This window comes from Coturnix japonica, chromosome 2 (assembly GCF_001577835.2).
Source record: "Coturnix japonica isolate 7356 chromosome 2, Coturnix japonica 2.1, whole genome shotgun sequence".
Lineage (NCBI taxonomy): Eukaryota > Metazoa > Chordata > Aves > Galliformes > Phasianidae > Coturnix > Coturnix japonica.
In genome coordinates, this window is record NC_029517.1 from 128,054,003 (window position 1) to 128,081,394 (window position 27,392).

At 41.5% G+C, this 27,392-nt stretch overlaps 2 protein-coding genes across 3 annotated transcripts in view; one reads left to right on the forward strand and one right to left on the reverse strand.

The window, feature by feature from the left end:
- Nucleotides 1-5,829, forward strand: part of CCN4 (cellular communication network factor 4) — a 35,192-nt gene extending 29,363 nt beyond the window's left edge. Inside the window, exons 4-6 of one of the 2 annotated variants that reach the window (XM_015856371.2) lie at nucleotides 2,812-3,069; nucleotides 4,646-4,839; nucleotides 5,453-5,829. In XM_015856371.2, coding sequence (XP_015711857.1) covers nucleotides 2,812-3,069; nucleotides 4,646-4,839; nucleotides 5,453-5,752 — 752 coding nt within the window. In that variant the 3' untranslated portion in view covers nucleotides 5,753-5,829. The remainder of the gene's footprint in view (nucleotides 1-2,811; nucleotides 3,070-4,645; nucleotides 4,840-5,452) is intronic. The other variant, XM_015856372.1, reaches the window with a different exon arrangement.
- Nucleotides 5,830-14,939: 9,110 nt separating this feature from the next.
- The window catches only part of NDRG1 (N-myc downstream regulated 1), a 37,550-nt gene continuing 25,097 nt past the window's right edge, over nucleotides 14,940-27,392 (reverse strand). Inside the window, exons 6-16 of the mRNA XM_015856327.2 lie at nucleotides 26,721-26,783; nucleotides 24,665-24,725; nucleotides 24,108-24,194; nucleotides 22,642-22,698; nucleotides 21,985-22,088; nucleotides 21,567-21,623; nucleotides 20,477-20,528; nucleotides 19,658-19,705; nucleotides 17,783-17,818; nucleotides 16,562-16,613; nucleotides 14,940-15,633 (exon numbers count right to left, since the gene is read on the reverse strand). Of these exons, the coding sequence (XP_015711813.1) occupies nucleotides 15,368-15,633; nucleotides 16,562-16,613; nucleotides 17,783-17,818; nucleotides 19,658-19,705; nucleotides 20,477-20,528; nucleotides 21,567-21,623; nucleotides 21,985-22,088; nucleotides 22,642-22,698; nucleotides 24,108-24,194; nucleotides 24,665-24,725; nucleotides 26,721-26,783 (883 nt within the window). The 3' untranslated portion in view covers nucleotides 14,940-15,367. The remainder of the gene's footprint in view (nucleotides 15,634-16,561; nucleotides 16,614-17,782; nucleotides 17,819-19,657; nucleotides 19,706-20,476; nucleotides 20,529-21,566; nucleotides 21,624-21,984; nucleotides 22,089-22,641; nucleotides 22,699-24,107; nucleotides 24,195-24,664; nucleotides 24,726-26,720; nucleotides 26,784-27,392) is intronic.

Genomic DNA, 27,392 nt, shown 5'->3' on the forward strand with positions numbered 1-27,392 from the left:
AACAACTGTGTTTTGTAGGAGGAGACGATCTCCAGCTTGTCCAGTGAGATCTAGAAGGATTCACAGTCCAATATGCTTTTACATCCCTACAGTCATGAAAATATATCCCCTACCGTTTGATATTTTTGGTTATATGGTGAAGGGCATGGTGGTGTGCACAGCTGAGGGATATGAGAAACTAGGACTTTCCATAGTTAGGAGGTAAAACTGCTTATCTCTACCACAAAAAGTTGCGGTCTTCCCCTTGCTTTCAGCATGTGGGTGGATGCAGATGACAGGATGTGGTGACACGTTCTTTTCCATGTGCTGGGTTGTATATAGGTTGTATCCCTCCACTCTGAATAAACCAGATTTTGTCTGGCTGTAGGGTGACTGAAGGCAAGGATGGGACCCTGAGCTGGGGGTTGGGGGTTAACTGTTGTGAGGAATTTGCTATGTAGCTGGATGCCAAAACCTCCAGACCTAGAGAATCCAAGGCGTGGAATCATAGAACCATAGAATGGTGTGGGCTGGAAAGGACCTTTAAGACCATCTAGTTCCAATTCTCCTGCTATAGAAAGGACATGTCCTGCTAAACCAAGTTGATCAGTGCCCCATCCAATGTGGCCTTGAATGGCTTCAGGGTGGGCACATACACAACTTCCCTGGGCATGCCTGACTTACAGGAACAATAGGATTTGTGGAAAATAAAGATCCTGAATGATCTTGGCAACAGAGTCAGGAAAAGAAATAGGGTGGAGATTCAGGCTGTATATCGACTGGCATGCTGAGGTATGTCTGGGATATCAGATAGAAACCTGTTGGGAGTCACTACAGCTCTTCTTGTATTGCTGGATTTTCTCTGTACTGCAGCAGGGATAGTGGGGTGCAGAACACACATCCAGATGGAGAGGTAGGCTCTGTGTGTACAAGGATGGGAATTGTGAAGTACCCCATATTGCCCATCTTAGATGCAGTTTCAGCATGGTCTGGGTTTGGGGTTGTTTTCACAATAGACCTCTTGATGGATGTGGAATTTAGGAAGCTGAGTTAGCAAAGCCCTGGAGGAGTGTCCTGAGAGCAGATAAAGAGATAGCAGGAAATACAGAATTTTCTTGAAATATAATCTGTGTATGAAGCCAGAAACATAACTGAATCCTCTGCTTTATCTCCAACAATGAGTAAGCCTTCAATATAAAGGCCAAAGCATTATCACAATTGGAGCTAAGTGCAAACTGGAGATCTGGGTCTGTGCTTTGCATTCCAGCAAGTCTATTTATTTATTTATTTATTTTCTGTCTGTTGGAGGAAAGCATTTGTGTTTGATCTTTTCATTCAACTAATTCTGCAAATAGGCAGATTTGAGGATTTTAATCCAGCATTTCAGTGTGTGCTGGCCTTGAATCACGACTGCACTGCAGCTCCATTTCCAACCAGACTTAAAACATGAGCAATCTGATCTCTGTGTGCACACTGCCTCCGTGTGACCAAACAAGAAACTGAGGCTTGAATGTTCCATTTGATTTCTCCAACCGATTCCGAATAATTTTCTGTGCCTTCAAAATTAAAAAAGAAAGTTGCTCTGTGAATGAATCAATGAGATTCCTACTCAAGGGCAGTGAAGAAGCCTGATCGTCCATGCTTTTATTTACAAGCATGCATCAAATGATATTTTTCATAACATTAAAGTGTTTTGCTTCATTTTCTAAGGAAATTGTTCTGTGATAAACTGGGTGGGATCTACTTGCCTAAATAGAGTAATCCAGTGTCATTTTAGGCTCTCCTTTGCTATCTCAGCTGTCTTCCTACTTCTGCTTTGGAAGGGTACAGGCATCAACCAGATCCGTATTGCATATAATATTGCATGTAATCCTCTCATATTCTCTGAAATTATCAAATTTATCTCAACATCATTTAAATTAATTGGGCTGTTCCTACTATGAATAGCTTATAATAACTTCTATCAGCCTTCCATGAAATCATTTAAGTGAGACTTTGAGCATGAAACATTTTATTTTATACCATTTGTTTTTTTCCCATGGAGCATTATAGGATCTATTTTTTCACTGATTCAGAATAAACAGTTTCTGAGATGGTGTAACTACATTTGTTTCAGCATCGTGCTGAACACTGCAGCCCTGTCATGTCCCTGTGTTGCCTCCTTTTGCTCAGAGAGCAGCTTGACAAATCACAGAATTGCAGGGCTTGGAAGGGACCTCAAGAGATTATTGAGTCCTACCCCCTGTTATGGCAGGTACCCTACAGTAGATAACACAGGTAGGCATCCAGATGGGTCTTGAATATCTCCGTAGAAGGAGACTCCACAACCTCTCTGAGCAACCTGTTCCAGTGCTCCGTCACCCTTACTGTAAAGAAGTTCTTCTGTATGTTAGTATGGAACTTCCTATGTTCAAGTTTTAGGCCATTGCTCTTTGTCCTATTGCTACACACCATTGAGAAGAGCCTGGCCTTATCCATTTGCCTCTTACCTCCCTTCAGATATTTATAAACATTTATCAAATCTCCTCTCAGTCTTCTTTCCCCAGGCTGAACAGATCCAGATTACTCAGTCTTTCCTCATACGGGAGATACTCCAGGCCCTTCATCATCTTTGTGGCCCTCTGCTGGATCCCTGTCTTTTATGAACTGAAACACACTATTCTAAATGTGGCCACATCAGGGCTGAGTAGAGGGAAAAGATCACCTCCTTTGACCTGCTGGCCACACTTTTTTAATGCATCCCAGAGTGCATTAAAAAGAACACATTAACAAAGTTTGTTGACAGCATTCTTTTAATGGTGCTTTGTGTATCTTTTTCTTCTCTTCTTTCAGAGATTGTCGGTGTAGGATGTGTCCTCAATGGAGTCAGATATAATAATGGGGACTCATTTCAGCCCAACTGCAAATACAATTGCACATGTATTAATGGGGCTGTGGGCTGTATTCCCATGTGCACAAACTCACGGCCTCCCCTTGTCTGGTGCCCGAACCCAAAACTGATTAAGATGGCAGGGAAGTGCTGTGAGCAGTGGGTTTGTGATGACTCGAAGAAAATCAGGAAGACTTCTCCACGCCACATCTCTTCTGCAGGTATGGTGAGAGTTTGGTGGATCTCCCCTTAGTAATCGAGAAATTGAATCATAGCATCATTAAGGTTGGAAGATGCCACTACAATCACTACAAGCCACTTTATCTTAATAGTCCCAAATTCAGATACACTTTGAAACAAGTTATTATGGGGGAAGACTCACTAGCAATTCTAGGCAAAATTGTCCTTGTATCTGTGTAGATTTTAGCAATTATGTTCACTTGGATTGGTGTCATTATTAACCTTATGTTATATGTCATATAAGGTATCTTATTTCCTCACCCTTGCATTCACAGTGAGAATCATTTAGCTCTCTGAACAGATGTGATACCATTTGCCACATGCATGGCCCCTAAATCTTATGTGCTTCCTTTGCCATGTGTGATACACCTCACAACACTGTGAGGCAATGTAGAGACACGGGTAACATCAGCACCATTCCACAGAATACGTCACAAAAGTAGAGCTCAAGGAGACAAAGGTTGTTTGTGGTAGACCAGGAAACTTGGCTATTTTTTCATTGATTATAAATACATACATTTTTTTCTCCATCTTTGGACTTTATGTTTGTTATACAATAATAATAATAATAATAATAATAATAGCATATCTTGAGTTTGAAGAGACCCAAAAAGGATCATCAAATCAAACACCTGAAAAACCTTTGGTTTCCTTGCTGTGGGTTAAAACCACTAGAGTTTATCACTCACTTCTGTCCCTGCTATCTATGAGCTGCAAAGTAGGTACAAATTTAAAGCATTTGTTACTTAAATTTGCCTTTTCTCTGCATGGACACAAATAGGCACAGGACAGCTTCCCCTACCTACCATTTTATCTTAGAAGTTGGATTATCTTTAATTATATTTGATATAATTATTAAAATAGCATTTTAAAATTGATGGCTAGTATCATAAGCATACTATAAGATAACGAGCGTGCTCAGCAAAGCTGAGTTTCTATCAGAGCTGTGTTGCGAGCTGCACAGCTGAGAATGTTGCAAAGACTGTGAGGGAACCTGACCTGAGGTCTATGGCTCCTTTCAAAACTGAGTCCACCCTTTTCTCAAGTGGTTCCCGAGTTCTCTGCGAGCTATTCAAGCTGCTCTCCCTTCCAATGAAAGGCAGTGGCTGCTTCCCAGACCTCTCAGCTGTACAGCAAAGACTGTCAGCAACTTTCTGCTGCAGGGAATCGATTGAATGGACTCAGAAATAACCCTTCATGGTGCGATCAGATCTCATTACTTCTCTGCACCATCTTCTGTGATGAAGTGTTTGCATTGTGGTAGCACCTGGGGGCCCAGACAAGGACCTCCTTGTATGAGGCTGTAAAGAGAAATAGAGAAATCAGCTCCAGCCCTGAGAGCTCATGGTGCTGGAGGGGCTGACACAAGTAGGTCAGTGGCAAAGGGGGTGGGACAGGGAGATAACAAAGCAAGCGGAGCTTGGTGGGGATGCTGAGCTGCTCCGTTGTGATTTAATTATTTGGGTTAGTGGCCTGAATGGGTAATGAGCTTGAGCAAGGGTGTTTAATACAGAAAGCTGCCTGGCTGAGTAATATACGATAATCTGGTCCCTACAGCGTATGAGGGGGAGGATGAAGCCTGGCAGAAGAACTGCATTGTTCATACCTCACCGTGGAGTCCCTGCTCAAAGACCTGCGGGCTGGGCATCTCCACGAGGATTTCCAATGACAATGATCAGTGCCGGCTCCTGAAGGAAAGCCGTCTGTGCAACATGCGGCCCTGCGAGGTGGATATCACCAAGCACATTAAGGTGAGGACCGCTTCGCCATGCTTCCCTTGAACTTTGTCTGGACGTGGGGTCAGCCTTTGTTTGGCAGTGTGCTGGCCTCTGAGAGCTGCACTTCTGAACTGAGAGGCCATTAGTGAACACACACGGACTCCCTGTGCTGCAGAGAGGTCAAAATGTCCCCTCCCGTGCTTTAACATGACGGAATAAAAATCTTCCCCTGGGAGCTTTAACTTCATCCACAAGCTCCTTACAAGGAAAAGCAAGCCAAGCCTGCTCTGCTCACTGCTGCTGTAGGCAGATCTGAGGCTCAGCTAACAGAAAAATGATACTGCACTGCTGATCATGGCTATAAACTGTATTTTGCAAGTATCCTACTTGCAGCTTCTGGATTTGTGTGTTTAGATGTGTCCACCTGTCACACCTCTATATCCGGTCTGTAAAACACTTTTAACAGATTCATAGAATCACAGAATCATTAAGGTTGGAAAAAAGTGCTAAGATCATCTACTCCAACTACCAACCCATCCCCATCATGCCCACTGAACCATAAACCTTGGGAAGGTGGTTTTCATCTCCCTGTGTCAGTATGAAGCAATGAGTATTAATCAGTCTCTTTTTCTGTTCCCTGATTTAGCCTGGGAAGAAGTGCCTGGCTGTCTACAGGGCCAATGAACCCATGAACTACACCATCTCAGGATGTGTAAGCAAAAGTCCCTATAGACCCAAATATTGTGGTATCTGCACAGACAACAGGTGCTGCACACCCTACAAGTCCAAGACTATTGAAGTGAGGTTTGATTGCCCAGATGGAACTGAGATATCCTGGAAAATCATGTGGATCAATGCTTGTTTTTGCAACCTGAACTGCAAGAACCCCAATGACATCTTTGCCGACTTGGCTCATTACCATGATTACTCTGAAATTGCTAATTAAATTGGCTGAATGCTGGAATTGACTCATTGCTCTGATTTTACAGAGGTTTTAAAATAAAAGGAGAATCTTTCAACCAATGCCAATGTACAATTTGTTTTTTCCTGAGTTAGGATGTTAAATTTCCTTGTTTTGCCACACTGCTTTTAGAGAGGCTTTGAAAAAGCAGGGTTTTCAACTCTTAACAGACCTCCATCCATTAAGAGCAGCCAGAAATTCTTCTATGCAGACTCCAGGACTTAAATAACAATCCTGCTGGCACTGGAACTTATTAGCCCAGCAGTTTCATTGTACAAAGGAAAGAGTATTACACTAGTATGAGAGCAAAAGTATAGCTGTCAGGAACTTAGACATGAGCTTGAGACATCTTTACTATTATTTCTTGAATAATATAGTCTAAGATGAAAAATGAGCATTGTTATATGTATTTTCCTCATTATACTTCAGTCTTTGATGCTAATGACCCACTGGACTTGATCTGTTCTCTGTCACACACAGAGAACAATCCTAGAAAATCCTTCACTGTCATTCTCTCTTAGATTCCACTGCTATGAGTTCCATGGGAAGACCTTAAGGAGAAGAATGTTCCTCTGTGCTGTGTCAGTCTCACTGCACTAGTATAGGTAAAAGATCCTCTGTGCTCTGCCCTCCTTGAGCTCCTATTGATCTCCAGGGGTATCTTCTGCCAGGGACATTTTTACAGTTTTGCTACCAGCTCTCATCTTGAATAGCCTGAATGCTCTGAATTGAAAATGACCACCCCAGAGCTCATACCTACAGGATAGAATCTCTAGCCCAGGGATTACTTATTATCATAGGTCAGTGTTGCAGACCTTGAATAGAAGCTGTAGAGAGTCAGATGAGGGATGAATAGAAACACCCGTGGTAGAGGAAAGGAGTTTCATGCATGTGTTAGTCTTCCCATCAGCTTTGTGGATGTGTTCATGTGAAAGAAGAGGACAGTTCCTGGCATAACCAATGATGCATCAGTCACAAATAGACTGCTTATTAGAATAAAATGATGTGTAGAAGTGGTTTCACATTCAAATATTAGATAAGAGTAAAGCATAGTCCTGTTGTTACAATGTGTTGTTACAGACAACACATTCCTTGTCACCAAAATGTACTGGAGTCAGTTTTTTGACAGTGAGTTGTAGGTACAGATCCCATGCACTGTGACAGGTTCACCAACTGCTTCACTTGAGAGAGCTGAGCAGTAGAAATATGTTTCTGCATGGGATATTTTAGTGTCTGCTTGCAAACTCCCTGGTAACACAGGAGAACCACTGAGTGAGACATGGACTGGAGTCTGGACCCTCAAAGGTCCGAACTTCAGATGACACAACTGTTTTAATTTAGTCATTTGTTTTGCTTTAGTTCTGAATGGTGAGTTGTCTGTCTTCATCCTGATAAGCTAGGGGAAGCTAGATTAGTTCTCAAGAGACATAAATCTTTCTGACTAATGATATATTAATGTTCGTTGTGAGTAGGATGAAAATAATGCAATCTGTAGGTAAAAACACATAGGAGAAATGTTGTAAATCTTCAAAACTCTAAACTTCAAGAACAGAGTTATGTACAGGGATTTTGTGCGTACGCATTCCCATAGAGCTGGGTTATTCCTTAATCCGAAGCTGAACCCAGTTTGAAGCTCAACTTTTGCAAGGCGGAGCATGTTACATTTTAAAAGTTATCACTTGGAAAAACAGCCAGTAGAGGCGTAAGAATAAGAGGCTTTAGCTGAGAAGCTGGTAATATTTTCCAAAAGATGGAATGGCTTGCAATGAGGTTCTTGGTAGAGAGGTCATCAGAGGAGTTCAGTGAGATTCCCTGAATATGATTTGGACTATGTTTTAGATTTGGACTAAATGTATATATATGTGTGTGTGTGTGTATGTACACATGTATATACATATGTTTGTGCATATCTCCATAGGTAGGTGTATATAAGAATATATATATACATGACTTATATACATGCATGCATGTAATGTTGAGTGTAATATTTTATATATTTTATATATAAAACATTTATGAACAGGTCCTTGAATATATATGTATATAATTATGTATATATATTCCTATAGTGAAATATATGGTGCAGAAAACTGAATGTGTATATAACGCATTTCCATGTACAGTAAGTCTTTCTCTCTTACAAGAACAGATAGAGAAAGAAAAATATAGGGTGAATGCACAGACCCAAAGCTATGGCACTCAATACCCTTGCTTAGATTTGCAATGACCTAACACTGTAACCACGGCAGCCAACTGCTGCAGTGGCTGAACCACACAGATTTCATTGAGAGATAAAAGAAGCTATTGTAAGCTAATGCATGACCAGCAGCTCCAGTGTGTGTTGGTTTCTAGTGAAATGAATGCCTAAAACATACAGACCACCCCCTAAACACTCAAGACATTTCTGTTTCAGGCTTGGTTTCCTAAGGAAACAAGGCATATGAAAACATTTGTTTATCTATCAGTCAATCGCTTGGTAGCAAATGTCAAACAAAGAAGGCAGAGGAGTAAAGCATTCTCATTCCTGAAATATATAATGAAATAAGACAGCAGAGCAGAGGAGAGGCCCAGCGCATTGCTCCTACCACATTTGTAAACGTCTACCAGGAAGCCAGCACAGCTGTAAGATGACCCAACCACAGCAGCAGCATTAAGACATTTTGAACGTATCATCTGTCATTTGGAAATGAATAGCCATGCTGAAGGGAGTGCTGAAGGTACCCGGTGGGAAGTAATGGTTATTATCCCACTCTAAGGGAATTTCTGTGTCATCGGACACAAATCTATAGGAAACCAAGCACCATTAGTTTTGCTGCTGGTGCAACTGCTTTTCTGTGCAGTGATGATGAATGGGGTGAGTAACTCTTGCAGTTTGTGGTGCTTTAAAGCTCCTTTGTTTTAAGGGATGATGTTTACTGGAAGATTAGTGTTAGGGTTAAAACCTTTAGGTTTGGTTCACTGGCTCTCTCTGAACTTGAGCAAGTCATGTAACTTTAGAAAAGTACCTTTGTGATTACCATTTAAATATGTTGAGGAGTAGGACCTTCCAAGACCTTGTTGGATCCAGCCCTTTGCTTTGCCTATCTTCAGTCCTTCATTAGCGAGGCCAGAACAAAGCAATAGTGTTCATTGCCTATAGGGAGAGTGAAAACTCCTCAGTCAACAGGAACTGATGATCACTCTGCATCTGTACTGTGCCTTGCACAATGGGCCCAGGTCTCTGCTGGGACCTGAAAGTGGTGTCATCATCCTAAAAAACAACAATAATACCATTGTGGAGATGTCAAGCCCTGAGCTGGTGCAAGACCCATTTGGTGCAGTACTTCAGAAACAGGTTTGAGAAAAGATGGGAGTGAGGATTTTGCAATGCAGACTAAGCTGAGACTGTTTGACCCTGACCATGGCGATCACCATGTTGACCTTGCAGGCTGGAAGAAGGATGGAGTATGGGACTCTAATGCAAATGGCAAGGCTCCAGTACGCATAGCCCATTGTTTTCCATAGGGGTATTTCCAGTTTCTGTACAGCAGGTCAAGATGCTATGTTTACAAACCACTCCTTGAAGGATGGAAAGAAACAAGCATGTAACTTACAAGATGGGTTTGCATGGATAGAGCTTTGCCTAGAATTTAAAACACTTTCTGTGTGCATGCAGGGTGTGGTGTAGTTGCTTCATTCTTAATGGATTCACAAGGATTGTGCTGTATATATGTCATGCATCAGGACTACAACACTCAGAAATTCTGAGTCATCCAGTGAATTAAACCCTGTGACTCTCCCCCCCCCCCCCCATTTTTTTGGAATGAATTTTAAGTTAAGCAGTTTATTAAACTGATGGAAACAGAGATCTCTCATTAACTGCAAGTGAGCAAATATCCATACAGATACATTTTCAGTCTACTTCCTTATTTCAACAGTCATGCAGAAAAATTTCTGAGCTTCAGATGCTGAACTATATGAAGAAATAATAAGAAAAACAAATTGGTTTGGCAGTGTCAGTCTGAGTTACACCAATGACATAACACATGTTATTTGTTCGTACAGCACCATGGTGAGGTTCTGTGGGTGACATGTTGCTTCTGTGGTTTTAATATATTAAATGACCTCATAAGTGGTAAATGATTAATGAATATACGACTGACACCTCATTTAGAAGCTTAGGCAAGCAAGGTGAAGTATGTTTACCATGGACATTTCTTTTTCCCTTTCCAGTCTCCTCATCTGGCCAGCATCCAGGTGTGAGCTTGCACTGAGTGACAAAGCCCTGAGCTGTAGGATATGTAAAACATGAAAATAAAGTTGTATGGAAAAGAAGGATGCTCTGAGAGCAGTTCCTTCAGTGTGAATGTTTTGGCAGCTTGGGAATGCCAGGTGTTCCCAAGTTTACATGCCCTCGTTTGCAGGCCTGTTTCTGTCTCTAAAGTATTAGACTTCAGATGCCTTGTCTAGGCTCTTTCAGCAAAGTCAAGTGCGTTACTCAACCTCCCTAAGCATGACTTTTTATTATGTCTTGTTAGAAGCTGCAAGAATAACCTGTTTGCAACAGCTGCATGGACAGAAATGGTTTAAATAAGGTTATTAAAGACATGGAAAAACCCTTTTTAATTAAAGAATCATTGTTCCATACCCCAGTATTTACAAATGCTCACAGCTGAGCCTGGTAAGGATCCCATCATTTAGTTCTAGACAAGTTAAACTGTTATCATATTAAAATTTTCAGAATTTTCCTACAAATCTAAAGGGGATTTCCTGACCCAGTGGGAACATGAAACAATTTCCATGTCCTCCTGCCCTCTGCCATGGGTTATGTCTGTAAGGTGTGCAAAGAGCTGCCCTAGTTCTTCCTGAGTACAATCACCCAGCAAAATGCTCTTCCTGCCTCCAGTGCTCTTAACGCACTGACCTTGACCTGAATATCATAATCTACTTCAGCCACAAGGAATAGCAGTGCATGGCGGGTCACCCAAGGACTGTTTTCAGCTCTGTTGTGGGTCACAACTCACCACAGCAGTACTGACTGCACTATGTGCTGCATGGGAAGGAAGAGCTTCCTATAACCCCTTTCCCAACTTTTGGTCTCTTCTGGGGTTGCTCAGTGATGTTTGTGTCCAGTGTCTGAGGTACACAGGGTAAGGGCTATGATGACTGCTTCTTTAATTGCAGTCAAATAACAGCTCTGCTCTGGCCCCCAGTAGCTGCTGGGTAAGCAAAAGATCCCCATGTTGGATTGCAGGGAACAGACATTGGACTGTTTGGTAGTTGCAATCAAAAGCCTTTTTTTTTTTTTTTTTCTCTTTTCCCAACACTGGTCAGCAGCTGTGTTGTTTATAGGATGAATGGAGCCCTTAATGAAGCAATAGATAGAAACAGTGAGAGGCTGTGTCTGTCTGTTGCAAAGGGGGAAGGGTTGATCTCCTAAAATACCCTGACATCCTTTCTTTTGGTTATTTAAGCATCAGACACAGCAGTTATCAGCTATCAACATAAAGCCTATATTTGGCTCGGTGGAAACACTAAATCCACACATCAAATCAGCTGTTGATATGTATGGATCCAGGGCGACTTACAGGTCCAGTGAATGTGGGATAGCACAGCACAGTACAAAACAGTGCAAAACAAAAGCAGACAGAATGTGGGAAGAGGGCAGACCGAGTTACTTGTGAGACTGCTGAATGTGAAAACAACAGCGTGTTACTGGCACAGTGCGGATTGCAACAGACACAAAAACAGACAGGAAGAGGATTCCAGCAGTGAAGAGAAAAATAAGCAGCTTTTCTATAAACTGTTTCTTTTCCTCCAGCTCAGCCCATCTCTTGCATCACGTGACATTAATCACCCCCCAAAACACATCTAGGTTAAAGTTTCCAGCTGTTTGGTCTCTAGAGACTTTTAAATAGAGAAGCAGCATCCTTCAGCACAAAAGTCCTGCGTTGCTAGTGCAGCATTGGTACATCCACTTCCACTCTTGCTCTGCAAAGACAGGGAGAGGGATGGCTCCACTGAAGTTTGGTTGATTTTTGCATAGTAGATGCTGAGGCACAGGCAGAGGTGGAAAGAACTCTGATTTCAGCAATTACATCCCTTCTAGCACAGGTTCCAAGGAGCAGTCAGGAGCACATTCTCTTCTGCTCTCAGTAACCCCAGGAACACTATGAAAGTTGAACTGTTTAATTCCTGCTATCTAATCAGAATTTCCTCTCTGCCATAGGCACTCCTTGCTCCTTGGAGGCCACTCCTTGAGTGCTGAGTTCAGATGTGGGCCCCTCACTACAAAAATGATCTTGAGGCTCTTGCCAGCTGTAGGAGTTGCTGGGTGTTTTTGTTTTTTAATACATTTTCATAAACCTGTAGGCCACTTGCATCTTTTCAGGTTAAGCACCACTAAAGCACCCAGTGCTGCAGGCAAAAATGGAGACTTAACTCCTTTTAAGAGGTAAAGTACCACTTCTCTGTAAAGCCCTCCAGCTTTTCTGTACAGGTACACACTGTTCCTTGCCAAATGAATGCTTTTTGTTGTAGAGCTGACATTTATAGTGGTCCTAGCAACTCCCAGCTGCTGAGAAGTGCTCACAGATCCCTTTGTGCTACAAGAAGGATTGGATGCATTCCTCCCTGTTTAAAAAAACTTAAGTGCCTAGGCTTTGACAGACACACCATGGTGTCCTTGCGGAAGGAATGATTAGTCATTCCCATAAAAGCTCACAGAAGAACATAACTTTGCCCTTCTTTTGTAAGATGTGTTGGCACATATTCCCCCCGTTTTCACTGGCAGTGGCATAGGCTGTGGTTGACCAAACTGATCTCTCTACTGGTTACACTCCAGTAACAACTGCTGAATAATCACATTTAGTGGGACCAAGGCTCAGACATGACAAATATTTGCTTTTGTCTCTTCGTATCACAGTATTTTTTTGAGATACAGGAGGAAAGACTGTCAAAATTGCTCCATCAAAGCCACGAAATCTCCCTATCCCACAAACTCACAGTATCTTATGTTGGTCACTAGGTAAGAGGGTGGTAAGGTGCTGGAACAGGTTGCCCAGAGAGGCGGTAGATGCCCTGTGTTCCTGGTGACACTTAAGCTCTGGCTGGATGGGGCACTGAGCAACCTGATCTAGCTGTAGGTGTCCCTGTTCACTGCAAGGGAGTTGGACTAGATGACCTTTAAGAGTCCCTTCCAGCTCAAACAATTCTGATGCTGAGTGCCAACGTACATAAAGCCAGACCAGAGTGGTCTACCAGCACCCAGATTGGCACAAGAAAGGAAACTTGTACTTCTGCTTTAATGACAGAAATAAAACAAAGCTTTAATTCTTTCCTGAGTCAGATTCCTCTCTCTTTCATGTTTGGAGTTTGCTTTCAAAAATTATTTGCAAAGGGGGGATAAGTCATCCCTACTGTTCTGAAGTGAGATTCTTCCATTACGTCAAAAAAGAACAGCACTTAGAAAGGCAGAGGGGTAGCTGCAGTGTAGTCAAGAGGCAAAAATAACTCCAAAGATAGCTAGGTGGCATGTCACACACCTAAAATTCTGCAACTTAGGCTGAGGAGAGAAAGGATGCAATAAGGAAGATACCAATTCCTGTCAGAAAGACAGGACTGTATAGAAATACAAAATCATTACAGTTGGAAAACACCACTAAGGTCACCTAGTCCAACCACCAACCCATCCCCTCCATTAACCCATGTCACTCAGTGTCACGTCTCCATATTTCTTGACACATGCAGGGACTGTGACTCCACCACTTCCCTGGGCAGCCTGTGCCAATGCCTCACCACTCTTTCTGAGAATTGTTCTTTAGTATTTTGAACAGCCAGTAGCACTTGATACTGAAATGTTTTGTGTTTTCTTAGTATAAATAGTACACTGGAGTGGGGAAAAAAGAAAAAGCTCAGAGCATGAAAGCAGGGAAGGGTAGGAATAGGAGCACTAGAAAAAAGATTTCATGTCTACAAAGGAGTGACAAGAAAAATGCTCCCACTGAGAAAGATCACTGTACTCCTGGTAAAAGATGAAGACACACAACATTGCAAAGTTACAAATTTATTTGTTTTGAAATAAATACAAATACTTCATTAAGAAACTTTTCTTGATAGACTTTACACAATAGCTTTATTCTTTCTTGAAATTGTCTGTTCTTCCCACAAACCATTACGGATATTCTACATGAGAGCTGAGTTAGTCAATATAAAGTAACCTAGATGGCATTCTTCTGAACAAGCAATCCCAAAGTATTAACATCTGCTATTTAACTGCTCAGTCTTTGAGTTTTCTTGTTTATGCAAGGGCTGCAATGCAGCAGGTATGCACTGGGACTCAGGAAATCCCATCCCACGACATGTTGAAGGACAAACTCAACAACATCCAACTCTGAAAATCTGACTGGCAGAAAGATAGCAAGCCACCAACATCAAAAGAAGTAACCCAAGGTATTGGGGCAGTAACTTAAAGATGCAGAACCAGCAGTTCATTACACAGTCATTAAACACTGCATTATGCAGTTACAGTACTGTCGTTCCATCACTTTCTCAAATACGCTTCCCAGCACCAGTGAGATCTCAGTTTCAAATCTAGTAATTAGCCACAGTAGAATGTACAGCGTTTAATTACATGCCATTCCACACTTATTCATCTCTCCTAATAAAGAACAGCTGGATCTGGCTGTACTTACAGAATTCTGAATGTCTTCCAATTGTGCTGGACACAAAAACTTGAGCTGCATAGATAGGAAGCCGTCTGAAGTAAAAAAAAAATCAAGCTGCTTCTGCTTTTCTGGCATGTACAGCTACCCTACTTGCACAGACTACACCAACCTTTCTAGCATTGTAAACCCTTTGGCCCAAGATCCCAAAGAGGAGATGCTTCCTTGCTTACAGAATTTAATCATGTCCTCACTTGGCTAAGCAGATTTTAGGGTCTAGAAAGGGGGAAAGAAAGGAAGACTGGAACTAGATCTCAAAAAAGTGAAATAAAAAAAGCTTAAAGATTTAGTTCATCTTAAAGTCACATTAAATTTGTCTATTTTAGTAGTATATTATTATATGTAGGAAAACTAATGAATTAGAAGGCCTATAAATGCACAATACATTAACTTCTCTATCATTTGAAGTCAAGCTATATACAATGCATTCAACTCCAGCTTCAACATGAGGCCATGACACATTTGTTTCCTTTTTTTTTTTTTTTTTGAACAAGCCGTCCATAATAGTGATTTTCTCCCCCTCTTTGAAGCTCATCTCAAATTATGCAAGTTTACTTCAAGAGAATTAGAAATAAAGGGGTGTGTAATTGATTTTGAAGAACGATATTGAGTGAGTCTGGTTTTACTCTGAAGTGTTTACAACCATATCAGCTTTTGGCAAGTTTCCTTTAGAATTTGGCATCCACTGAAGGAGGGCACAATAGCAGCAACTGTCTGAGTTACAAGAGAAATGATAGAGCAAATGAGATGCTTCTTTTCTTTGGTCCCCATCAGACCCTGGAGAACAGAGCTCATCCTACAGAATAGCTTGAGATTAATACCAGTTATGTTTTTGTGATACACAAGGGGCATCCTTTATTTTCTCAAACTGTGACCAGTTTAAACCTCCCGCACACGCTTAGCAGGACACTTCCATGGACTTGGGGCCTGATTGCTCAGCATTGCTGGCTGAATTCGGCGTCAGCTCAATGCGTGTGTCTGTGTGGGAGCGGTTCCTGGAACCCTCTCCAGTGTGGGATCGGCTCCGAGTTCCCTCCCCAGTGTGGGACCGACTCCTTGTGCCTTCCCCAGTGTGGGACCGGCTCCTTTGTCCTTCCAAGGAGGTTACACTGGAGCCAGAAGCAGTGCGGGATCTCATCAGCCTGGTCATGCTAGCAGAGGGCACTGGAAGAATCACAGAATCACAGAATTATTAAGGTTGGAAAACACCACTAAGATGGTCTAGTCCAACCATCTAACAGATTTTCATTAAAGTCTTGCTGTCTAAGCTTGGAAGAAAGTCCTTGCCTTACTTCCAGCCCTAACTACCCATCCATGCTGAATACAGTATTCATGGTAGCTTCACACATAGAAGTGGAAGTATTGTTTTTACCATGTTCCTGTTCTTTATAGAGGCAGTTGGGGTTGCTGGAGGGTGCAAGTTTGGTAATGAAATGACTATTACTTCAGACTCATCTTGAATGGAGTCACCACTATGCCACCTTAACTTTCAGGGCTTGGAGAACAAAATGGAAGATGCAAGCAAGGATGCAAGTTTCCCCTGTAGCTAATACAGTAGATCACCTGCAGACCTGTGCTGGGATCCACATATCAAGCTCAAGCCTCACCGAAAGCCTCAGATATATTCTGCAGCTTTATGAAGTGCTGCCTACTGCACTCTTCAGAATGAAGCCATTTAGTTTAAGGATACTTTTATACATTCTCTGAAACACGGAAGCATCCTTTCCTTAACTAACTGGCCATTAAAGAACTGGCAGAATAGGAGGAACAGTCATTACTGGAAAACATGGATTAGATGAGATGCCTGGGAATTACATGCAATTACTCAGATAAATAAAAAAAGGGCAAAGGAACTTCCCCTTTATTACGGAGAATTACTTTGCAATAGAAAACAATCTACAAAGCTTTCTACTAACATGATTTGGACTCAAAGCCCCTCTCTAAGACACTACTGGTAGTGTTTTTTTTCCTTTTGCAAATGTATGTCCAACACGGAAAAGGCCAAATATCAATGTTCAAAAGGCTCTCTGAATGCTTAGATACCCAACAAATTTGATAGTTACAGGAACCATTCCATAATACCAATACTTACTGTATCCCATCCCCTGAACAAAGTATTTGAAAGCTTCTGCAAGCTTTGCAGGCTGTAAGAGAAGCAGAGTATTATTGTACACAGTGATCAGCAATTTAGTTATATTACCGTATAGTAGATACCACAGATGTCTGACCTGAATAGGAACATATTAAATATTTTCTACGTTCTTCTGAATTTCCTCAAATTTTTCATTTAAAGAGGAAACACCACTATTGTCCTCCCCCATCTGCTTCCTTGCCCTAGCGTATTAACAAATGGACACAAGCATTTCACTCTGAGATTTTGGAGACGTGTTTCTAAGTGGTCTATGCCCAGTCCGAACTTTACTAGTGCAGTTATTTAGGCAGATGAATCAAAGCAAAGCAATTGGCCTTATGCAAAGCATTTCATACTGGGTCTTAACCAGCAGAGAATAAATCTTAGCAGTCAGACCCAACAGTTACATTTACAGGGCTAAATCTAAGTGGGAATATCCAAGCACAACTGTATGACTGATGTTCTTGCAGTGAAGATCACACTGTTTTTCTCTGCTGATGATACAGTAGCCAGATTAGCCTCTACCTCAGTTACTGAGTTTGCAGATATTATTAATATTTTAAGCATAATTTTATCTGAATCACTGCAAGGAATGGAATCTATCACAGAGGGCCAATGCACAGACCAAACGTGACTTAGAGGTCAGCATTTTTAGTGAAGTAAAACTAGAACATAGTTACATTTTAAACTTTCCCAGCCTGGTTTTACTAGCAGCCCCCAGATTTGTACCTAAACGTATTTCAGAAACTCCAGTTAATTCTCAGTGAAGTCAGGCCAGTGTACATGAGAACACAGTGTTGTTATTCCCTGCCTCCCACTTTCCTGATCTGTACTAAAAATAGTCCAAATAAAAATATTGCTTGAAAATGTGAGTGCAAAAGCCTTAGTCTATGTTACTTTAGTAGGCAGGCATAAAATAATATAATTTCATTCCCACATCAAACCTTTCCTTGGTTAAGACCTAATTAGTGGAAACAATAACCCACCCGATTCTGAGCTTCACTGGTCTTTAAAGAAAAAACACTGAGATGACCGATTGACTTAATTATTCAAAAAATCATTACCACCCTTTTGGCTGAAATTTGGGAACAGCAAGTACCCTGGAGGAAAACACCCATTATTTACTGCAGCCTGGGACACTACGGAACAGGATTAGTAGGATTTCCGTCGGCCAAATCATACCTGAGAAACTTGGGGGAGCCCACCACAGTCAGCCATCTGAAATGAGGATGAGAACAGTTAAGAGTATTGCCAGAGGAACTCATGTGCTCAGGATACACTAAAATGACCTTTTTAGTAATCTGGCAGGAAAGCATTTCCTTTTGTTATATGAGTAATACACATGTAGATGAGCTTACTAAAGCAAGTAACTGAGCATTCACCAGAGCTATGATTGCACCAAGAAAACCTCAGAAGTGATTTGACCCTCAGGCAAAACATCAGCTAGAGCTACAGATAAATGTTTTTGATAGGAAGTGATCAGTTTCTTAGAAACTAGCTTGACAGTCCTTGTTACACCTCCAGTTCTGAATTACAGTAATGTGATGTAGTATTGACCTTAATGACAGAGGTGAGAAAACAAATGCCTAAACCTCAGAGGTGAGGTAAAAACCCTTTGCTGAGATTGTGGATAGCAAGCATCAGCCTGACTTGCCAAGGGAAACAGAGGAAGCCAAATTAGAAAGCTATCTTGAGTGCATGCAATATTCTTGGAGCACTTCATTTTTCCTGCCACTCCACCCCTCAACGTCATCCCAACAAAAACAGTCCTGTTCCAAGGCACACCACAAGCTGAAAACAGCTGAGTTGTGAATTACAGGAAACTCCAAATCCTATCTAGGATTAGTTAGCAGCAAAACAGGCCTGCAGCAGGTTCTAGCATCAGCCATATCTTCGGAGGGGTAAAGGTTGGCCACTGACAAGTGTTAGAGATATTGTCAGCTTTTTCCTGGCCACGTGGTAGGTCAGCGTTGGAACTCCACAACATTAGGAGGAAAAAGGATTTAAAACAATAATTGTCTACTGTCATTTCCTCTGGACAGTTTAGTAAAGAGAAGTACATTAGAATTTCCCAGTAGAAGAATGACCAAGCTTGTGTCACTGTTTGCATGCTATTATACTCCTCATACTTAATGAGCTAGAGATTGCATCCATACTATGAATGCCAAGTACCAGCCAAAGACTGCACAAGTATTTGCAGTTTTGTTGGCCCAACACTTTGGAAAATACAGAAGTTATTTCCAAACAGAAATTGTTTTAGACTGTGTCCACACAGGATGGATGTCAATACCATGCAGGATAGATCAGTTCCCTACTCATCTCAAAGTTGTTGAGATGTTGAGGAAACTATAATGGATTGTTTTGCATTTCCACTCCTCTGAAGGCTCTTTTTTTTTTTTTTTTCCAAACCTTTCTAAACACCAAGGTCAGCTCTGCCAGTTCTGGTAGATTCATTATGGGTAAATGAAATACTAAGCGTTCCAAGTCTCAGCTCTGGTGTTATAGAATGGAGAAGAATCTGTGAGGTTCCCTGTTAGCCTTGACAAGAAACCCCCAGATTGGTTTATAATAAAATATTCACAGAATCATATAATCATTTGAGTTGGAAGGGACCTTTAAAGATCCAGTCCATCTCTTCTGCAATGAACAGGGACACCAACAGCTAGATGAGTTTGCTCAGAGCCCCATCAAACCTGACACTGAATGTCGCAGGGTATGGGACATACTCCACCTCTCTGGGCAACAACTTCTTCCAGTGTCTCACTACCCTTCTTGTAAAAAAGCTCTTCCATGTATCCAGTCTAAATCTTCTTTTTCAGTTTGAAACCATTTCTTCTTGTCCTATCATAACAGACCTTGTTAAAGTGTTTGTCCTCATCTTTCTCACAGCCTCTCTTTTCTTACTCTGAAGGCACTACCCTTTTACATCACAACTGAAATCTCATTATGTTACTTCTACTGCATCACAGTCTACTGTGTCTGGTTCTGCTCTTTCAATGACACCATATGATTTTAAATAAGGGGAATGTTAATTTCAAAAGAAATGTCTCTAATTACCTTCAGCAGTGTTGTTCTTGTTGGGTCCAGCTTTGAATTGCATTCAACCTATGTGAAAGAAGAGCAAGATAAAGTATGGTAACAAGATACAAAATATGAATTGCTTGCTGAAAACATTGTTTTCTGGCTTAATACAGACAAACTTGGGTATCTTAGACTTCTGTGTAAGTACAACGTATATATATATCCACACTATATATAATCTTTTCATATAAAGCTGAATGAGTGTCAGTTCACACAACTGTATTCTTTTCCATGCATAAACAAACGCATTATCTAGGGCTTGTGGATTTTTTTCATGTGTGTCTGGTACTCTTGTGGCAACAAGGGTTGTTTATCTTGTGATCTGGGGTCATCTGGTAGCATCCCAAGTGGTAAATAGCCACATGGCCACCAGCCAGCAGTCTGGGCATGCCTGTTAGGGCACAGTACTTGAAATCACCCAGTCATCTGGGGCAAGTAATAATAGACAAATAGAAGCTCTTTGCTTCCATAGTGACCCAGGGCAGGACTCCAGTGCCACAGAACAAGTTCAAATACCAGCAGCAGATTCCTCTCTAAAGAGAAATATTTGCAGTTCACTGGAACTGCTGTGGCAATTGTTCTTAATGCAGTAGCTATTAAACAATGATGCTCAGACAGAGGGCACAAACAAACAGGAATAATGGCAGCCCTCCCACGGTCTGAAAGAGGACTGCCATTTGGGCTGACTCGATGGCTGGCGAGATTGCTGCGCTGCTGGGAGCTCTGCTGGGCTGGCTAAGCATCTCGAGTCATCTGCCTAGCAACACTGTGGTAATGAGGGCTCAATATACGCACCACAGCATCCACTGCTGGGGAGCTGTCACCGACCACCAGGAGCACAGGGCACCTGCAAGGAAGCATACAAAAGCACTATTATTTCTGTGATGCAGCCCTCAGCTTCATTTTGTGCCCTGCAAAGGATGAGACAGATGTGTGAAAACTGTGTTGTGCATTCCTGGCACAAATAAAATCTCCCATACTACAGACTCATACAATGGCTGAGGTTGGCAGGGACCTCTGGGGTCCATCTGGCCCAACTCTGTTGAAGCAGAGACACACAGAGCAGGGGGCCAAGGACCACATCCAGGAGGCTTTTGGAACTCTCCAGGGAGGAGACCTCACAGCCTCTCTGGATATCCAGTGCCAGTACTCAGTCACTCACACAGCAGAAGTGCAGATACACAGAGATGTTCTGATGCCTTGCCTGAGATCCTGTCCATTTTCCTCACCCCTTTCCATCACTCTTTGTTTGTTTATTTGTTTCTTTACTAAGGATTTGAATGTATCAGCCTCAAAGTCTCACCCCTCTCCCCACTACTCCCCCAGCTCTAACTTTTGGATTGTCAGCTAATTCCAACCACTCTGACAGACGGAGCCAGTGTTTCCCATGCTTAAAGGTCAGTAGAGGACTGGAAAACTATTTCATTTACAAAATGCAGTGTAAGTGAAAAGCAAAAAATCTGGTACATAACCATTCTCACACCTGTTTCATTTTCCTGAAGATCTTTATTGTTCTAATTGGTTCTGCTTATGATTCTCTAGTTGGGTAGACATGGCTATAGTGCATCCAGAGCCACAGTTCCCTTTAACTAGGCCAGACTTTCAAGCTAAATACATCTAGTCTGTAAGCCCGAGTTTGCAGTACACACCACATGGCAGGCACTACTTGTCTGCATACTTCAGTTAATAAGGCTCTGAAGTTTAAAAGGGGGAAGTTTCCCTGCTGTATGCCCCTGACTTCTGCAGCAATTCAGCTCCCAGATGAAACTACAGAGCCCTGTGAAAACTCAGCTACAGCTATGTGATGTCTATACAATGCACCCACAGATTCCATCTCTTGGCTCACACCACATGCAAGTGAACTGATGGGAAATAAAATACTTACTGAAGGGTGACAACATTTAATCCAGGAACGGGACGCTCAATCTCCAGGTCTCGACGACTAAAGGAAATGAAGAAGACAAATATTTTTGACACACTGAAATTTAACAGATGCTTCCAAATTTTAGTTTACAGAAAGCATGGACACACAATATGTTAATGTATGTAGAAAGCTCCGTAACTGATGGTGAAACGCTTTTAAACTGAAGTATCAAAGTTCACATATACCATCTTTCTCCTCATAAATGCACAAGGAACATCTCCCATATGGAAACTACATGAGATCCTTAAAGGTTCTTATCAAGTAGAATTTCATAATGGGGCAAAACAAGTAACTCCACCATACAAGTAACAGTGACTGAAAAAGAGCTGGACAGCAACTTAAAACAGTTTCCAGTTAAAAATCAGGTAAATCTGTTTACCTGTTGTAAGAGTTGACAAAGAGATGAAGGTTGGTTTGATTCATATCATTAATAATATGCTGACGGTAAGTATGGATCAGGTCATGGTTGCTGTGAATCTCTTCCTACAGTGGAAACAGAATTGTTCAGAACAGGGGCTGTTTTCTGAGAGAGTCTGAAGACATGGCACAGCAGTCATGTATCAGGCTCATATCCATACAACAGGAGTGCACTCTTAGGGCAGGAGCAACTTGTAGCACTCAGTGTTATCACCCAGAGTTAATATTAGCATCTGACCATTGTTCCACGTTTTTCAATTTAGGATTAGGCTTGTACTGAAGAACGTCATTTGTACTAGTAAGCAGTTTTCCCAGAGGTACAAGGATATCAACGTATAAAAGCAGACTAGTGCTCTACTTGAGCTTAAATATCAGCTAGCCAAACTGGTAACTACACCTTCTGGAGTTGCCATGACAGCACCGTGCTTGGTTGTTTGGCACTCAGCAAGCATCACTGCAGTATCCACACTTCAAAGAGCTGGGAATACAAATATTAATCCTATCCCACTAGTTCAAAATTAAACTTTGCTACTTCAGTGAAAGATTATTCCCTCTTCCAGCTCCAGGAAGTAAATACATATGACTGAAAACACTAGAATAATGTTTGGAACATGCTTACCTTTCCAAAGAGATGTGAAATAACCAAGTCTGGTAAAGCATTTGTCCAACCTGAAATCTGAACAGCAAGATTATGTAAGTATGTGATATTAAAACGTTTTGAAACCTTTTAATTACCCTTAAGTAGGAAAATGGATATTTCTCTGCTGCTCTTATGTATAATATCCTGGACTGATGTTCTTCCCCTCTATTCCTACTATAACATCATTAGGCATTGATTATGTTTGAGTTGATCTCATAGGATGTTTTTACTAATGCAGATATGAACACACTACTGCGGCATAAGTATATATAGAATTACTACCTGAAAATCAGACAGATGTGCACAATTTAACCTCACTGTCCAATACCATTCCTAACACAATGACAGTACTTTGGAGCTGAAACCTAAGGACCTTAGAGGTCACTTTGCAGAATACATGCTCTTAATTTGGAAAGATGGAAGGATACAAGGGACCTGCTGCACACCTGAGGTTGACAGCACCTAGGAGAGGCAGATAGCAGAGGCACAGATGTGAAAGAATTTAATCATGGAGAAATACTGGATGAGATAACCCATAAGGGTCAACTGCTATATTTCATTGTAGATGAGTTAACAAATACACATCCAGATCACTTAATGTCTTCTGAGACATTTATGTAGTTTGCCTATATGTATGCTTAAAAGACAAACCATTAATTTTTGTACTTTTATGTGTTCATAGTAACTGTCGTTCTTTACAACACGATCCTAAATACTACAGAAAGTGTCAGCTTTTTCAGTCTCCTCTGAAAAAATGTTTTAGTAAGTGAAAACTGGGTGATGCATAATGTAACATTTATACCTATTTCTCTACTAGCTCCTTGAGGCTGTTTGAAACCAGCTCTCACCACCGTTTTCCCCACGTTGTAATCTCATAGCTACAAAAGAATGAAGTTTGCAGTGGATTCTTTGTTTGTGAACAAGTTCACTTAGAAGTCAAATTGTACAAACAGTCTGTCCAGAGTAACCGTGACTAATGCTCTTTTCTGAGTCTTTTCAGTATTCAAGACTCAGCTAGATGGCTGAAACCAGGGATATGCTGTTTAGAGTATTTTTTTCTGTGCTTCAATTAATATTTTGGACCATGCTTGTAAACAAAGCCAAAGGCAAGAAAAGCAACACTAAGCTTGAAGTTTAATTGGAAGAAAACTGTCCAAACCTATCTCATGGCCAGGTTAAAATGATTTTTCCCAAGTCATTACTAGCTCTCAGGAATTATCTGAACCTGTGGTATAATGGAGCTGTTGGGTACGTGCTTCCTAGCAGCACTTATTTTTATCCCCAGTCCTATAGGAGATATGTTTGTAAATGAAAAAATAAACCCAAAATAAATTTCCCTAAGATATTTTGTCTTTGCAGCCCTGCCTTGACACACAAGCTCGTCCAGCTTTTCATGCCTGACAGCCTCACAGCATGATTTATTTTTCTGACTTAAAAATGTTTACCTTTGTTGCTGCCCAGTCCATCCAACCTTCAGCACAAGGGTTTACGTTAATGAGAACCAATCCCTCCACCATGTCTGGGTGGTTTAACTGCAAAAGAAAAGGTTTGAGTTAAAATTCATTGTGTGTCCTTTGCAAGCTGACAGTCAACATAAAATTTAAACTAGAAAATTATCTCCCGGAGAGGAAGGATGTAGGTATAGTTAAATCTTGCACAAAACAAGCGTATGTATGGAAAAAAAAAAAAAAAAGTCATTAAAGCAATTCAACTGAACAGCTGGAGAACATTAAGATTTAACATCTTCCCCACCCTCAGTTTAAATAGAGAACTCCCATTAAAAAAACCTTCTGCAAATTAACTGGGTAGAGCTCAGGCTTTAGAATGGAAAATCTAGGTCTTTTGGATGAGCTATCCTGCAGACTAGAGCATTTCGCTTAAAAGCCTGGCTGCTTGCTTAAATGCATGCAGCAGAGCAGGAATTCTCTGCACACCCTATGGGGGCAGCAACAGCTCAAGGAATTTGGGTTCAAGGCTTTAAAGAAAGCTCCATGAAACTTACAGCAAATCTGGTCAGGACGTAGGCACCAGCTCCAGTTCCCATTCCAATAATGCTCTTCAGCCTGCACAGCGGTTATGTGCCATGAGATGGAAGATACAAATCAGTAAGAGAGCACCAAAATAAACAAAACCCTATCAGCAGCCTTCCTATCAAGCTGGATATTAGGAAAAATTTCTTGGAAAGAGTGGTCAAGCATTGGAACTGGCTGCCCAGGGAGGTTGTAGAGGTGGGATGGTAGGTAGAGTAGACAGGGCAGACATGGCACATGGCTTAGTGCGCATGGTGGGGTGGGTTAATGGCTGGATCAGATTATCTTAGTTATCTTTTCCAATCTTAATGATTCAATGATTCTTCTTGCACACACCCGTGAAAGGGCAGATCACAGCTTAAGCAAACCATAGACTCTCAGCAATACCACCAGTACAGAGTTGGGCACAGCAACTAGTTGGTTTTAGGAGATAAGCAGATGCTGGTCCTCACGCACTGCAGCCCAGCAGCAATCCTCACTTATCCTTAAGTAAATACATAGAGCAACAACAGCATTGTTCTGACTCTGGAAGGAAATGGCTCCTCTGCCAGAAAAACTTCTAAGATAGAGTCTTGTGGTCTACAGTCAAAACACAACAACCCCACCTCAGTCTCCCCTGCCCTCAGCTGTGACGCCGAGTCCTCTCTAGCAGGGAGCTGGCAGGGAAACCTCTCCTGCTATCCAGTTGCTGGAGTGACTGAGATTAAACTTCAGAACTAAACAGGGCAGAGACAAATCAAATATTTGCTTTTGCTCAAATTGGTTCTAAAGCAACCTCTTCAAGGTCTTAGAAAATACATGGAAGGGAGACTAGACAAAACCTGTTAGAAAAACAGGTTATGCAATGCTTTTAGGAAAATATCTTGAGAAAGATTTCATTCTCATTACAATATTAAATCAAGCTATGTAAATTAACTCCAGTTTAGATGGTTTTCAAGGTATTGGCATTACATTAGCATGTTGTTTTGTGTTTTTTGTTTGTTTGTTTTTTAATGGCCAATACTGTGCTTTGATTTCAAAAAAGGAGGTTCAAACCACACCTTTTCTTTAGGAAGGTAGTGAGATCAGGGAGGTATACTAGTCAAGATATTGTAACAACTGGTTTGTACGCTGAGCATTGTCTAAAGTGAGGTGGTGGTCTGAGACTGAGGGCTCCATCAGCAGCCCAACCTGCTTGTCTTCCAAGACTGCCTAACTCTGAATGTCAGACTTTGTCTCCTTAGTCTGAAAATACCTGCGAGATGCTCACCTGCAGATTCTAACCTCTAGCTTCAGGTGTCCTGTTTATTGCAGGGCAGTAGGGCTAGATGACCTTAAGGAATCCCTTCCAACTCAAATGACTCTATGATTCATTGCACATCTGGAGCCCTAGCTCTGTAGTAGGGAAGGCATTATGCATGGCTCCAGTTAAAACAAAGCTTTGAAGGAATATATACAGCTCAACTTGCTGCAGGTACACAACAGAAGAACAGGGAGGCTGGAACGAGATGATCCAACTCTCCAATCCAAGCCATTCTGTGATTACATGAACTCTCACCAAGTTCCTCAGCATCAGCAATCTGAATCTGCACTTACAGAAGTGGCCTAATGAGTCAGGACTGACCCCCTACATGTACTCAAGCCACAGAAACAAAACTCTACATTACGTGTCTTCAGATGGAGCTGCATTTTTTTTCTGCTAACCACACAGGAAAACGTGGGTTGCTTCGGTGGGAAGAACAGATTGTCTGTGTCCTGTCCCTGTCAGGGCTACGAACACAAAAAACTGGAGGAAACCCCTAAATTAGGCTCATGTGATTTCAGTCAAAATTGCTTCCTGTTTAAAAATATACAAACTTTCCAAAAAAAGACCAAATAAGCTCTTTCAGGATCAAAGTCAAAAGGTTGCCAACTATAATGGAGGGGTTAAAAAACAACCACAACTGTAGCTCCAGGAAAATGTCAGGTAGCTTGTTTGAAGATTTGGAGCAGCACAGATGCCTTTTGAGACAATAAAGGAGGACAATAAGTCAAGAACCCTGCACTCACCCAAACTGTTTCAGGATTCCAGGAAGCATTTCAGCCAGCTGATCCATGGAAGGGTATATGTACCTACAAAAATACATGTCTGTGAGTTACTATGCCACGGTCAGTAGAGTAGGCTGCTGTATTGAGAGAAAAAGTGGTTGCTGCAGATTAAGTAACAAATGTGTCCATTGCCAGGTCACGGTCAGCATGCACTGAATTTAAATCAGGAGCAAGTACAATTAAGTGATTTCACAGGAATATGAGCATACTCGGTATGAAACTTTATGTGAGTTACAGGGTGAAAGATGTCTACTCCAGCTGAGAGCAAAACAGAGCACAGCAATTCTCTTCCAAAAAGCAAGTCAACACTTAAAACCTATAAAGTATTTGAACTTCAGAGGTGAGTTTCCAGCCACATTCACCACATCTGTACTTCTGGTTTACCACAAAAAGGTTCCCACATGTCACAGAATCAGACTACTGCAGTGTGATCTAGATCTGTGGAAAATATTTACCTGCATGTTTTCAAGGATGTACATTTCTACAGCAATGAAATGAAGAAAACTTTCTATTAATACTAATGGAAAAACTGAAGCCAAAAGGAAGGCTGTGAAGCTGCTGAAGGAGCCTGACAAAAACAGCTCTATGTTAATGGTTCTGTTCTTCTGCTGAGTGGCAATAAACTTCTGAAAG